The sequence below is a fragment of the Ictidomys tridecemlineatus genome, chromosome 13 (genome assembly GCF_052094955.1).
Source record: "Ictidomys tridecemlineatus isolate mIctTri1 chromosome 13, mIctTri1.hap1, whole genome shotgun sequence".
NCBI lineage: Eukaryota > Metazoa > Chordata > Mammalia > Rodentia > Sciuridae > Ictidomys > Ictidomys tridecemlineatus.
In genome coordinates, this window is record NC_135489.1 from 45,393,237 (window position 1) to 45,408,699 (window position 15,463).

Here is a 15,463-nt window from a genome sequence, read left to right on the forward strand (position 1 = left end):
TCTATAAACATGTATTTATCAAAATTAGAATATGTTGCTTTTTGAACATATTCTGCATCGCCGATGGTTTTCAGGTTTGAAAGTTTGTTTAGAATGAAAATTTAAATCACAACAAATTTTAAAGTGTAAATAATTTACAAAAACCTAAGTCTAAAATGCTTTTATTTTTGAGTTGTACACTCTTATCACATGTGATAGTGATTGTATGATATTTTCTATAGTAGAATTAAAATATTTCCTCAAGTAGTATTGATCAAAAACTTTTTTGTATTTGTTCTGGGGATTGAACCCAGAGGTGATAAACCACTGAGCCACATCTGTAGTCTTATTTTTTATTTTGAGACAGGGTCTTGCTAAGTTGCTGAGGCTGATATTGAATTTGTAATCCTCCTGTCTCAGCCTCCTGAGTTGCTGGGATTACAGGTGTGTGCCACCGTGCGTGGCTAAAATCCATAGTTTTAAGATTCATTCTTGATACAGTGTATGTTCATATAATGACTTGTGTCCAACATTGTAATATCATATAGTATTTTCACTGTCTTAAAATCCTCTGTGCTTCACCTGTTTATTCCTCCAGCCCTATAACAGTTAGTAACCACTGATTTTTTTTCCCACTATTTTCAGTTTTGCCTTTTCCAGAATGTCATATAGCTGGAACCATGGGGTGTATAGCCTTTAAGTTTCTTCAAGGTCTTTTCATGACTTGATAGTTCATTTCTTGTTGGTGCTAAATAACATCCCCAAGTAACTTACTTCTTTAACTTAGAATTTCACCATGTTAAAAGTTGTTCATCAGGGCTGGGATTGTGGCTCAGCAATAGAGCACTCACCTAGTACATGCGAGGTGCTGGATTTGATCATCAGCATCACATAAAAAAAATAAAATAAAGACATTGTGTCCAACTACAACTTAAAAAAAAAGAAAAAGAAATTTGTGCATCAGGGCTAGGATTGTGGCTCAGTGGTAGAGTGCTTGCCTCGCATGTGTGAGGCACTGGGTTCAATTCTCAGCATATAAATAAATATAAATAAATTATATATAAATATAAATAAATGATAAAAATAAAGGTTGGGCTGGGGATGTGGCTCAAGCGGTAACGCACTTGCCTGGCATGTGCAAGGTGCTGGGTTCGATCCTCAGAACCACATAAAATAAAATAAAGATGTTGTGTCCACTGAAAACCGACAAATAAATATTTTAAAAAATTCTCTCTCTCTCTCTCTCTCTCTCTCTCTCTCTCTCTCTCTCTCTCTCTCTCTCTCTCTTTAAAAAAGTAAATAAATAAAAGTAAAGGTCCACCAACAACTAAAAAAATATTTTTTAAAAATGTGTACATCAGTAAACTGACTGTTTTTGTCTTCAGGGAGCTTGTACTCCAAAAAAAACACCAGGGGAGGCACCAAGGTGTGTGGTGACTGCCTGAAAGAAATAGGTATGGTGGGCAATGGGAATATAAATGTGCATCTGGGCCAGGTGCACCAACAGCATGTACTCTCTCCTTAAGGTGATAAAGATTTGGCAAGGCATAAGATACCACCCCTTTCTGCTAGAATTGTATTACTTTACAGTTAGCTAGACAAGCTGGATAGTACCCGTGACATAACAGTAGGTAATATAGTCTAACATATGATCAAATGCTAGGTTGTGAGCAATAGATTCTACCACTCCAGGAAGTGGAAGGACTAGGAAATCATAATGAATACTCGAAGAAGAAAGATTTGAACTGGGCCTGGAAATCTGGCTGGGTTATAGAGGAATTAAGGGAAGCAAGAAGGGCATTCCAGGCCAGGAGTGGCTATGGTGGGGTTTATAATCCAGTGCCTGGCAAATAGTAGGTATTCAATTAAATATTTGTTTAATAACAACATGATTGAACAGACTGGAAGTAGTATACCTCTTTTAATGTCTTTATCTTTGATATCAAAGGAAGTTCTGACTTGGGCTAAAGATATAACACAGTTTTAGAGCACTTACCTAGCATTCATGAGTCTTTGAGGTCAATCCCCAGTATTTTACACACATATACACAGTAGTAGTATCAATTGGCAAAGCTAACATGGAACACATTTAGCTTGGTAGTATCTAAAAATCTAAGTGAGCATGTCTTTGACCTAGAAATTCCACTAAAGAGAAATCTGCTTTAAAGCCAAATCTACCTATTTTTTTAATATTTATTTTTTAGTTGTAGGTGGACACAATACCTTTATTTTATTTATTTTTATGTGGTGCTGAGGATTGAACCCAGGGCCTCACACATGCTAGGCGAGCACTCTACCACTGAGCCACAACCCCAGCCCCTATGTTTTGAAAAATATATAAATTTAACAATCACAGCATTTACTAGCATGCTCAGTAGAGGTCTAAGTGCTTTGCAAACATTAGTCTTACAGTGATGATTTCTGGAAGATGCTATTATATTAGTACATGTTATTGATGAAGAAACTGGCACAGGGCTGATCCTGCCCCAAATCACACCGTTAATAAATGAAGGCAGCAGTAGAACTAGTTTGGTTTGGTGGTCTTAATATTGTACCATCCAGCAGTTAATCAAGAACTTCATAGACTCATTGTGCATGCCTTCCATGTGAATAAGACACCCCTCCAAACAGAGCTGATGCTATGTTTTTATAAACAAAGCTCTCTCTCTTTCCCCCTCCTCTGTCCCCTCATAGATATAATGCATGTAAATACATGAGCATCGGAAACTATTGCTGGTGCTGTATCTCTGGGGAGAGGAGTGGGAAAGGGACATGAAGAGGCTATTTTGTGTTATTTTATATTTTTATTTTATTTATTTTATTTTATATTTTTATATTTTATTTTATTTTATATTTTAATATTATAAGTTTTACGTGACAAGTTATATATTCCTCTGTGTTCTTTAAAAAAAGGGGGGGGCAATATAGATAATTTTTCAGTAGACGAGAAAGAGCCTGTACCATTTCATTTAAGCAAGCCTTGGTGATCCTAGTTTTCTTGATTTGTCCCCAACAGCAAATATCTGGGTTTGATGAGATCTTAGGGGGTGTGTATGTATGTGTGTGTGTGTGTGTGTGTGTGTGTGTGTATGTATAGTTGAACCTTCTTTTTCTCCTTATAAATTCCTGTTCTCCTTCATCTCCTTAGTAACACAGCAATAAATCTACCAGTTCTTTTAATTAGGTTACCTGGCTAGCTGTTTTCTACAGTTTTTTTTATCTTAACAAATGAGCTTACTTTCTTTGAATGTAGTTGGTTACAGTTTTGTGAAGGTCACATTTTTGTGTAGATCATTAAGAATGTGGGCATGTTAATGGGGGAAGTCAAAGCAGAGTCAGGTGGCATTCAGCCTGGACTGCTCCTCAAGACTGCTCACGTGACCAAGTGAATTTGGCCAACAGGCTTCCTGAGAGACCTGATTCCTTAAGGAAGGGTAAATAGTGATAGGTAGAAGTTTGGGAAGATCATCAAAATATTCCAGAGAATACCAAGCGAAGAGAATAGCCATGGAGAATAGAGTTGAAAGATTGCAGTTTGGCTGCCTGCCCAGTCATTAAAAGGACAGACAGAATTGAAAACTATTCTGTAAAATATAGATAATCTTTTAGTACCCTATTCCACAGTTATACCAGAGTGCCATGCTCAGAAAAGCCCAATATTATTTGCCAAAACAGTCTCAAATTTCATTCTGAAAATTACTCACAAAATGGCCTAGATGGTTGATACTTTGCCCACTTCGAAAAGATGAACTTAGGCATACTGAAATCTTAATGAGTTTATTTGAGTAGACAGTGATTCATAACACAGGTACCCTAGGCTTCAAGTGGTACAGCACTCCACCCAGGGAGTGGGAGGAAGTTTTTACAAAATGTTCTTTGAGGAAACAAAACAGAGAAAATAGATTTGATTCTAAAATGCAACATTGCTAACCCAAAGTTAGTTTGGCAATTTCAGATTCATAGGCAATTTCAGATTCATTAAATCCTAAGTTTATATTGAATTGGGTTTCAGTTTGCCTATGTAGGAACCCAAGGCACTGGAGTGACCTCAGCTTCATGACCCCCTTATTAATTACTATCTATATGAAGAATTTTGCCTTTTGTGTCCCCATCACCATCAGTCAGTTCTGGTATAAGGCAGGCTTTTTACTAGTCATCAGTTCATGTTCATCACTAGATAGTGCGCTCTGTGAACCAAGGAGAATGTTTGCTTATTTGTACTGGGGGTTAAACCCAGGCGTGCTCCACCACTGAATTATATCCCCAGCCCTTTGTACTTTTTATCTTGAGATAGGGTCTCCCTAAGTTGCTGGAGCTGGCCTCAAACTTGAATCCTCCTGCCTTGGTCATGTAAATTGCTGGGACCATAGTTGCATACACTGCAGCCCAAGGAGAATGTCTGGGTAGTCTTTGTATTTCTGTTAGCTGTTAAGTATTCTCCATGTCATAAGGTGCTCTGGAAAGATTTGTGAAATTAAACTGTCATTGGTTAAATTGCATGGGTTGGACTTTCTGTTCCTCTCCAGGAATGTGTTATATAAACACTTAAGCAGGTAAGTTTGCTGTACATATTGTACATAACAGTTTCACTTTTCTCATTAAACAGGAACTATCCAAGATTACGATGCCAGTTATATTTAATGAGCCTTTGAGCTTCCTACAACGACTAACTGAGTATATGGAGCATACTTACCTCATCCACAAGGCCAGTTCATTTTCTGATCCTGTGGAAAGGATGCAGGTATGTGTCAAGCATTGGAAAAGGCTTAAATCTTAGAGACTTGCCTCCCTCCTCCTTTCCTCAATCCTACACCACACATGCACATTTCCCCACTTGGGAAATGTTCTCAAATCTTAACCACCATATTTGAAGAGTCCTCTGTGTCCCTTCCATACTGCCTGTCCTCTAGTATGTTCTACAATAATGAAAGACCAATGGGAATTTCAAGAGAAACAGAAGGTGGTCACAACCACATCTGGTTTGGGAAGCTGTTTCTGGGTCTTCATTTTAGAAAGTAGCATTGTGTGTGTGTGTGTGTGTGTGTGTGTGTGTGTGTGTGGTTTGTTTATTTATTTATTTGTGGTTTTTATTTTTTGTGGGGGGTTTGAACCAAAGAGTGCTTAACCACTGAGCCACATCCCCAGCCCTATGTGAGTGTGTGTGTGTGTGTGTGTGTGTGTGTGTGTGTGTGTGTATATATAAATTTTTTTATAGACAGGATCTCACTAAGTTGCTTGGGCTTTGCTGAGTTGCTGAGGCTGGCTTTGAACTTGTGATCCTCCTGCCTCAGCTTCCTGAGCTGTTGTGATTACAGGCATTTGCCACTGAACCCAGTTAGAAAGTAGCATTTTGTTAGGATGACAAAATCCAACATTATTCTTTCATGCCTTTTTAAAGAGCTTCTAAGAGGGAGGAATACATAAACATGCCATATATTTATAATTTTATGCATATGTGTATATATACAAAATAAGGCAAGGAATTGAAACACCTCCCCCAAACTCCCCCACCCCAGTGCTGGGGATGGAATCCAAGGCCTCTTATATATTAGGCAAGTGCTCCACCACTAAACTATGTTCCCAACCTAGGAACTGAACTTTCAAGTTTTCTTTTAAATAGAAGATGTTTATGTGATACATATGGGTGGTTAAGAAACATATGCAGATGGTGGTTCCATATCCAATTTTCCAAGAAATTTCCGTATATTTCCATATTGGCTGTACCAATTTGCAGTCCCACCAACAGTGTATGAGTGTGCCTTTTCCCCCATACCCTCACCAACACTTATTGTTGTTTGTCTTCATTATAGCTGCCATTCTGACTGGAGTGAGATGAAGTCTTAGAGTAGTTTTGATTTGCATTTTTCTAATTGCTATGGTTGATGAACACTTTTTCATATATCTGTTGATTGATTGTATATCATCTTCTGAGAAGTGTCTGTTCAGGTCCTTGGCCCATTTATTGATTGGGGTATTTGTTTTTTTGGTGCTTAGCTTTTTGAGTTCTTTAGAAACCCTAGATATTAGTGCTGTATTTTGGAAAATTGGGAATGGAACCACCATCTGATCCAGCTCTCCCTCTCCTCGGTCTATCCCCAAAGGACTTAAAAATAGCATACTACAGGGACACAGCCACATCAATGTTTATAGCAGCACAATTCACAATAGCTAAACTGTGGAACCAACCTAGATGCCCTTCAGTAGATGAATGGATAAAAAAAATGTGGCATATATACACAATGGAATATTACTCAGCATAAAAGAGAATAAAATCATGGCATTTGCAGGTAAACGGATGGAGTTAGAGAAAGTAATGCTAAGTGAAGTTAGCCAATCTCAAAAAACCAAATGCCAAATGTTTTCTCTGATATAAGGAGGCTGATTCATAATTGGGTAGGAAGGGGGAGCATGGGAGGAATAGATGAACTCTAGATAGGGCAGAGGGGTGGGAGGGGAAGGGAGGGGTCATGGGGTTAGAAATGATGGTGGAATGTGATGGACATCATTATCCAGAGTACATGTATGAAGACATTTATGAATTGGTGTGAATATACTTTGGGTACAACTATAGATACGAAAAACTGTGCTCTGTAAGTGTAATAAGAATTGTAATGCATTTCGCTGTCATATAAACAAAAAAATTAATTGGAAAAAAAAGAAATACAGGCAGAGAATACAGTAGACACCTTCTTGTCCTTCAAACAAAGCCATAGTATTCTGAACTGAATCTTTCTGTTCTTTCCTTTATATAAATCAACATTTCCTAACCTTATCACCTTTGACACAAATTAAATGTTTATTTTACATCTCTCTTTCCTCATTTCTAAAAGTGTTGTACGGTCACCCATCTAAATTCATGAGTTCTGCATCCCCAGATTCAGTCAACCTCAGATCCAAAGTATTTGAAGATAAAAATCTGAATATGTACAGGCCTCTTTTTTGTTGTTATTTCATAAACAATGTAGTATATTAGCTATTTACATTGTTTGGGATGTCATAATCATCTAGAGATGATTGGGGGTGTTAGTGATACGTAAATACTGTGCCATTTTATATGAAAGACTTGAGCATCTACACATTTTGGTATCCAAGCAGGTTCCTGGAACCAGTACCCCTCAGATATTGAGGGACAGATGTACTTTTAAAAATGTGTATCGGTATTAAAATTAACTGGGTTTGAAAGATTGTAAAAAAGTCCTTGAGAGAATTTGTAGCACTCTTAGGGTGTTAACCACATTTGCGAATGACACTATAGGAAGAGACTCAGTAATTTTTATTCTGAATATCCAAGTTTCCATATTAAATTTCTAGAGCCTTATTAAAAACCCAGAATAATGAAACTCCTCAAAATAATTTTGTTAGTTACTGTGTTCAGCACAATTTCAGTTCCTGCATGAGAGCAGGCTGGGCTATTTTTAACTGGTGTGATGCTCTGTCCCACAGTGTGTAGCTGCATTTGCCGTGTCTGCTGTCGCTTCTCAGTGGGAACGCACTGGAAAGCCCTTCAACCCGCTTCTGGGAGAGACGTATGAATTAGTTCGGTGAGGTCTTCCATTCCATTCTGGACCGATAGTTGAATTTGCGTGATTACCGTGGCTTTTCAATAAAGAAGAAAGATGAATATTTTGAGCACTATTGTATATAATTCTGTATGACTGGGACAAATTAACAATTCTGATGTTTGTTTCTATGAAACTTATTTTACTATCTCAAAAATACTGAAATGGATATTAAATGTACATTCATAAAAAGTAATTGTGAGGATTTTTATGTTCCTGATCACATGAGATTAGTGATTCTCTCTTTTTAAAATGTAGTTATAAGGCATGATCATGTTTTTAAAATATATAATCATATAAATTATATTAGCATGATTTCATGCAGTACTGTTGCCTTAAAGGCAGGGAATGTATCTTCAAGTGCAGTTCTGTTTGCCTGCACTCGCCTGGGTTTTGTTTAATCATGGAAATTTATGTGGTTTTCTTGTATCATCTTCCTTTTCTTTGCCTAAAATTTATTCCTTAGATGTTGGAAAGTAGAGACACTGTATATCTCTACATTAAGGTGAAAGAATTGATAAATTTTAAGTGTACATGCATAATACTTCCATTTCATATAAATCACCCAAATTTGTGTGAGTATCCTTTATTTCAAGTAACTAGCATTACATTTGCAACAACTTTAGTAGTTTCTGTGCATGTGTACAGTTGTACCATTCCTCGTGTTAAGTTGTTCTTTCATCAGGATGATGATAAAGAATTATATACTTTGTCAAGCCTGTTTCTTCAATATTTTAATGGCTTTTTTGACTGAAATGACAGTAATGTAGACATTAGATGATAGAATAATTACAAAGTTGTCCTTTCTTTTTTTTTTAAAGAGATGATCTTGGATTTAGACTCATTTCTGAACAGGTCAGCCATCACCCACCAATCAGTGCATTTCATGCAGAAGGGTTAAACAACGATTTCATCTTTCATGGCTCAATCTATCCCAAACTAAAGTTCTGGGGGAAGAGTGTAGAAGCAGAGCCCAAAGGAACCATCACCTTGGAGCTCCTTGAGTAAGTTCTGATCAAACATTCAACTCGTTTCATGCATACCTACTCGTAAGCGTACACACACGTACACAGATCTCACCTTAATGTTCAAAAGCTGGAGAAAATGTAACAATATTTATAATGGTAAACTATCTGCCTCTATGTAAAAGAATTTGTTAGTCAATCTGGGTGTATCTAAAAAGTTTAACTTAATGTTCGACAATGGTGTTTGGGTCGTTTATAAAGACCGATGGGATTAATCATTCCTTGGCAGTTCTTATGAAACTAGCTGTCTACGTATTATGCTGCCAATCTTTTATTTAAAGACCTTTCAAAATGAATTCACTTTGAGAAATAATGAAATACAATTGTGTGGCACTTATTACCTATTAGTTAAGTTAGGAGTTCTATTCTTGTGCAAGATTAGCTTTAAATTCGAAGAAATATTCAGTAAAGGCAGAGTAAGTGAGCTCTGCCCTCTCCCTGATTACCACTGGAAACCCTGGACTGAAGGCAAAAAGCAATGTTCAAGGACTCTGAATGTGAATAAAGATAAACAAATGGAGAAAAGAAATCAAATCTCAAAGACCAACATGGCAGTGAGATTCTTCCCATTTTTCCTGGCTTACTGTCAATGCAGCAAGTCGCAAAATGGGGCAATGCAGGCAGACAGAGTTTCAAGAGAAACTCTCTCTTTCTAATTAGAGGCCCTAGAAAGATCCCTTGCAGATAGAGAGAGACAGGAACATTCTGTTGTTCCACAACAAGCCGCAGGGCACACATCTGCTGTCCTGAAGTGGCAGTGGCAGCATCAGCCACACCAGTTCAGAAAACTCAGCGGAAGTTCTCCTTGGCCACAGGAACTGGATGAAGGGAGCCTGTCCAAAGAGTGAAGGGAATCCTTGTTACTTCTTTTCTCTTGCCTCTTAGCCCAAGAAGAAGGCCTCATTGTGGGAAGCAGAGATAGAATAGAGGCTCCAACCCCAGCTTGCCAGACAGAGGAAAGGATCCCTGGTCGCTAAGAGTGGAGCTAAAAGCACAGAGAGGAGGGAGCTTCACACAGAAATCTTGAAAGCCTGTGGGTGGATTTCTAAGCCCATCCTTACACTCATGCATTGAAATGACCGGAAACGGGCTCACTTATGGCCTCAAGTTCTGAACACTGGTGTGGCCTCAGGCCCAAAGCCCTGGATGGCTACTGAGGAACGAATCTGAATAACACCAAAAGGCTTTGAAGATTAAACTAACACTGCAATCAAAGACTACAGAAAAATGGTCAGGACTTGTAGCGTGAAACTATGTTAATTGCCTATTATGACAAATCAAAATAATCTTCTCCAGAAAAGGTTAAGAGGACACTGATTCTCATAAAATTCAAGAGTCCAGAATACAGTCCAAAAGTATTGGCATACCAAGAAACAGAAAAACCTTAACAACTCACAGTGAAAAAGACAGTCTCCTAACTAACCCCATAACAACCCAGATATTGAAATTTGCATCAGAAACTTTAAAGCAGCAGTTATAAGTGTGCTCCCTGAGGTAAAGGTGAACATTCTCAGATGAAGAAATTGAAAGACATGCCTGCAAAGAATAGAAGTATTTCTGGAAATTTTAGTAATGAAACATACATTACTGGAAATAGAGTAACCAGGAAAAGTCAGCAGCACAGTGGTAATAATGAAATATGTAGACTGAGTAGCTGAAAACTACAAGATCCTGATGAAGGTCATTAAAGGGTACCAGAGTGATGGGGAGGGGTATTGCATCTCACTGTATTCAGAAGCCTCAGTCTAGTTAAGGTATCAGTTCTCCCTGGTTGGTCTGTAAGCAGTCTTTATTAGCACAACCAAATCAAAATCTCTTGATGATTTTAATAGATACAGAGAAATATATTCTAATTTTATATGGAAAGGCAAATAAAATAGCACGGCCAAAACAGTTTTGAAAAGGGAAAACAGCATTGATAGACTCCCAGTACCCAATTTGAAGATGTTAAAACTATCATAACCCAGACTTTGTGGTATTGGCAAAAGGGCTGGCCACATACATTAGTGGAACAGAGAAGAGTCCAGAAATTGACCTCACAGAAATACGGTCAGTTGATTTTTCACAAAGGTGTAAGGACGATGCAAGTAAGAAAGGTGGTCATTTCCACAAAATGTATGGGGACCAGTGTTCATCTCTATGTTAATAATGAACCTCAGCTATCCTTCACACTTTAAATTCAAAGTAGATCATACTCTAAAATAAAACATAAAATAAAATGCTTTGGGAAGAAAAAAAATCTCATGACTTTGGATTTTGCAGACCTCGCATATAGATACAGTATCAAAAGCACAATCCATAAAATTGATCAAAATTTAAAACTTTTGCTCTGTAAAGAAAACTATTCATACTATTAAAAAAGTTATAGACCAGTCACAATTACTTACAAATCATATATGAAACAAAGGATTTATATCCAGAATATATAAAGAACTGAAAACTCAACAATAAGAAATAACACAGAATGGTGGGCTGGGGTTGTAGCCCAGTGGTAGAGTGCTTACCTCACAAGCCTGAGGCACTGGGTTTAATCCTCAGCACCACATAAAAATAAATAAAAATATAAATATTGTGTCCATCTACAACTAAAAAATTTAAATAAGAAATGACACAGAATGAGATTGGGCAAAAGATGTGAAGAGATGTTTTACCATTAGATGTGGATATACCAAATTAGCATGTGAAAAGGTGCTCAATAGCATTAATTATTAGAGAAATACAAATTAAAGACACAATGAGATACCAAGACACAGCTATCAGACTGGCTAAAGACAAAATAATTTAATGAACTCACAGTAAAAAGTGCTGACAAGGGCTGGGGTTGTGGCTCAGCAGTAGAAAGATCACCTTGAACATGCAAGGCCCTGAGTTCCATCCTCAGCACCACATAAAAATAAAATGAATAAAAGTTATACAAAAAAAAAGTGCTGACAAGGATGTAGGGCAAACTAGAAATCTCATATATTATTGGTGGGAAATGTAAAATGGTAGAGAGACTCTGGAGAACACTTTGGTGATTTTGTATAAAGTTAGCCATATGGTTACCACATGATTCAGTACTCCTATCTTAGAGAAAAGAAAAAAATATGTACATACCAAAACCTCTGTACAATCTTGTACAGTAACATTATTTATAATCACCAAAATCCAAATACCACTTAAATGCCCTTCACTGGGTGTATGGTTAAACTATGGCATATTCATAGAATGGAATATTACTCAGCAATGAAAAGGATGAATTATCAATACATAGAAGAACATAACTGAATTTCCAGTGCATTCTACAAATTGAAGAAGCTAAACTTAAAAGATTATGTACTATATCATTTTATTTATGCAACATTCTGAAAAATATAAAACTATTTTTTTACAGAACAGGTAAGATGTTTAGGGATTCAGGATGGGATTAGGGATTTGAGGATTAGGAATAGAGGAAGGTCTGACTGCATAAGGGAAGTATGAGCAAATTTTGGGAAGAAGTATGAGCAAATTTTGGGACGGTGATGGAGTTGCTCCATATTCTGATTGTGTTGGTGGTAATTACATAGATCTCTGTATGTATTAAACTCATAGAACAGGACACAGAAATTGTTTTGCAAAAAAATTCCAAAAAAATATTTTTCCATACATAAATTAAAAATAAAATTTAAAAACACAGTACCTAAGGGTACACGTACAAAGATGTTTTTTTCAAAAGCAATGGATGTGTAAAATTGTAGTCTATTCACTTCAGTGAGTTTTTCTTTTGGTGAGCTGGCAGCTACTGTTGTGGAATGTGCCAAATTGGACTCATGTTTATTTTCTGCCTCCCATTTAATTTTACTTTTTAATATGTTTCACCAGTTTTTTGAGTGCATAAAGTGATTATATACAGGTTGAGCATTCCTTACCTGAAATGCTTAAACCCAAAGTGTTTTGGATTTTGGAGTCTTTTGTATTTCAAAATGTTTGTAGATTTTATTAGATGAGTATCCCTAATTTGAAAGTCCAAAATGTGAAATGCTTCAAAATCTAAATCATTTTTAACATTATGTTGGCACTCAACTTTGTATTTCCAATTTTTGGACTAGGAATGTTCAACCCATATGTAGTTTATACTTAAGAGTTTGGTGGAAGTTTTTCTTATGTCTTTGTTTCCTTTTAAAACAAGAATTATAGACAGTTGATACTTGTGTTACAGTTACATTAATAATTTTTAAAGTCTTAAAACTTTGTCCTTTTAAGAAGCCTAATTTGTAATCCTGAGTAAAAGAATTTGAAGCAAATACACTTTTAAGCAAAATGACACTTCTCATTATTTCGGTGGGTTTGTTTTGTTTTTTAGGCACAATGAAGCATATACATGGACAAATCCTACCTGCTGTGTGCATAATATCATTGTGGGTAAACTCTGGATCGAACAGTATGGCAATGTGGAAATCACAAACCACAAGTAAGGCTCTTCAGGGTACTCACCTGTGTCATCAGCTTCTACCAAACCATTCCAGTGGGTTTCATTTTTAAAAAAGAGGGTAGAGGGAGGCTAAGTAGTGCTCATGAAGATGTATGAATCAGGCAGTAGGATAGCAATATTGGTCAGTAATTCCAGCTACTTGGGGGGCTATGGCTAGAGAATCGTGAGTTCGAGACCAGCCTGGGCAACATACACAATATAGTAAAAACCTGCCTCAAAACAAAAACAAAATCAGGCAGTGTAACTAACCCTTAAGGGCATAGAACCAATCCATTTAATGATAGTGTTCACTGAAGTTTCTGATTAAGAGCCAGGTGCAGTGGCAAATGCCTATAATCCCAGAGGCTCAAGAGGCTAACGCAGAAGGGTCACAAGTTCAAAGCCAGCCTCACCAACTTAGTGAGACCCTAAGCAACTCAGCAAGACCCTGTCTCAAAATAAAAAATAAAAAGCACTGGAAATGTAGCCCAGTGATTAAGCACCCCTGGGTTCATTGGCTGGTACCAAAAAAAAAAAAAAAAAAAAAAAATTCTGATTAAGAAAGCTGGATAAACTCTGAGCTTCCTTAACCCATGAGAATCTTAATTCCAATCTGTTTATTTTTCTTATGTTGTTTATTTTGTGTTATTTTATATGGGGGAGCAAAGGGTGAGGTGGGAACAGCATAAGAATTACTTTAACAGTTCAAGTCCTACCTGATGAATTTAGGCAGGTTTCTTATTCTTGATGAACCTCACGTCCCTTTCCTTTATGGGTATAGTACTGATGGAGCGTTAATCATCATCTGTATGGAGCCTGGCCTGTACAAAAAATCAGTAAGCAGCAATTAACTGCCAGAAAGATTACAGAATCACTGTTCTCTACTGTTAAATGGTAATCTGAACTTAATATTTCCTTCCTAGGACTGGGGACAAATGTGTGTTGAATTTTAAGCCATGTGGCCTTTTTGGTAAGGAATTACACAAAGTTGAAGGCTACATTCAAGATAAAAGGTAAGATTTCATTTTAAATGTTGAGTAGCATAGATGTTGTTCACTAGAAGTCAGTATTAAAATCTATTATAATCTGGGGCTGGGGATGTGGCTCAAGTGGTAATGCACTTGCCTGGCATCCACGGGGAACTGGTTTCGATCCTCAGCACCACATAAAAATAAAATAAAGATGTTGTGTCTGCCTAAAACTGAAAAATAAATATTAAAAAATTCTCTCTCTCTCTCTCTCTCTCTCTCTCTCTCTCTCTCTCTCTCTTTCTCTCTCAAAAAAAAATCTGTCACAAACTAAAAAGCTCACACTTTAACAAATAGAAAACAGGAGATAACTGTTTTCTTAAAAGAATGATTCATGCTTTATTTTAATATTTGGTTAAATATTGGCTTGTTGGCTAAATGTCAATTTCTCTTCACAGTAAGAAGAAGCTCTGCGCTCTCTATGGGAAGTGGACTGAGTGTCTGTACAGTGTTGACCCTGCCACTTTTGATGCTTACAAAAAAAATGATAAGAAAAACACTGAAGAGAAGAAGAACAGTAAACAGGTGAACATCCCGTAAGGTGGTATCAAGGAGTAACTGGACTCTTACATTGGTACTAATCCTTTTGGAAGTGACCTGTTATTGGATCACAGTTTGATGTTTCTTTTTTGGTGTTGCTAATGCATGTAATTATTCTCCTTGCTTCTTTTAAATGAGTACATATCTGCCTTAGTAGCAAATATTTAATATAATCTTCTATAAGATGTGGCTGCGTACCACTTTTACAACTGTGTAGCAGTTCTGTGTGGGGCTTTGGTTTAATTCACAGTTTTTGAAAATTGGAGCTCACCTTAGACAAATTTTCTTATGTGGGTTAGATGTTGAAATTATTTGAATAAGTAAAATTTCCTCCAAAATGATCTCTTACGTTTTCATGTTTATCTGTCTTGTTGGTTTCTTCCTTATGTTCAGTCACTAAAGTTAAGGCTTTGGTGGCTAACAGTGCCATTATTGGACTCCTCTGCTCTTCATTCTGAATTTGCCTCTTTGCGGGTCAGTTGGTGTCCTGATAGAATCTCCCATGGGCAAAGACACTTAGCTTCTTGCTGCCTGGCCCAGGCAGGCTCCAGCATGCAGCAGGCTCCTGTCTCAACCCTCTAGTCAGAACAGTTGAGAGCTAAAGAAAGAGTGCACCTGTTTGACCAGGAAATACTTGTTGCGGACTGACTCCTTTCTGGTAACTAGCCTGATTGTCTAGGCACAGACTCTGGGTTGGAATCCAGTTCCCATCATTTGTGAGCATGGCAAGCTCACATCTCTCTGCCTCAGTACCTTCATTTATGAAACACAGATCAGGACAGCACCTACTAGTTGGATGAGTTAACAGTTATAAAAGACTCAGAACAGTCCCTACTCATAGTAGATTGATGAAATTCTTTCTGCTGAAAGTACGTCCTGGAACTGATATTGTCTGAGAGA

The 15,463-nt window shown here is 37.2% G+C and overlaps 1 protein-coding gene across 8 annotated transcripts in view; it reads left to right on the top strand.

The window, feature by feature from the left end:
• Positions 1 to 15,463, top strand: part of Osbpl1a (oxysterol binding protein like 1A) — a 199,971-nt gene that overhangs the window by 174,952 nt on the left and 9,556 nt on the right. For all 8 annotated transcript variants that reach the window (XM_078030235.1, XM_078030236.1, XM_078030237.1 and 5 more), the window contains 6 exons: positions 4,586 to 4,720; positions 7,423 to 7,520; positions 8,360 to 8,542; positions 12,888 to 12,995; positions 13,919 to 14,008; positions 14,422 to 14,548. In XM_078030235.1, coding sequence (XP_077886361.1) covers positions 4,586 to 4,720; positions 7,423 to 7,520; positions 8,360 to 8,542; positions 12,888 to 12,995; positions 13,919 to 14,008; positions 14,422 to 14,548 — 741 coding nt within the window. The remainder of the gene's footprint in view (positions 1 to 4,585; positions 4,721 to 7,422; positions 7,521 to 8,359; positions 8,543 to 12,887; positions 12,996 to 13,918; positions 14,009 to 14,421; positions 14,549 to 15,463) is intronic.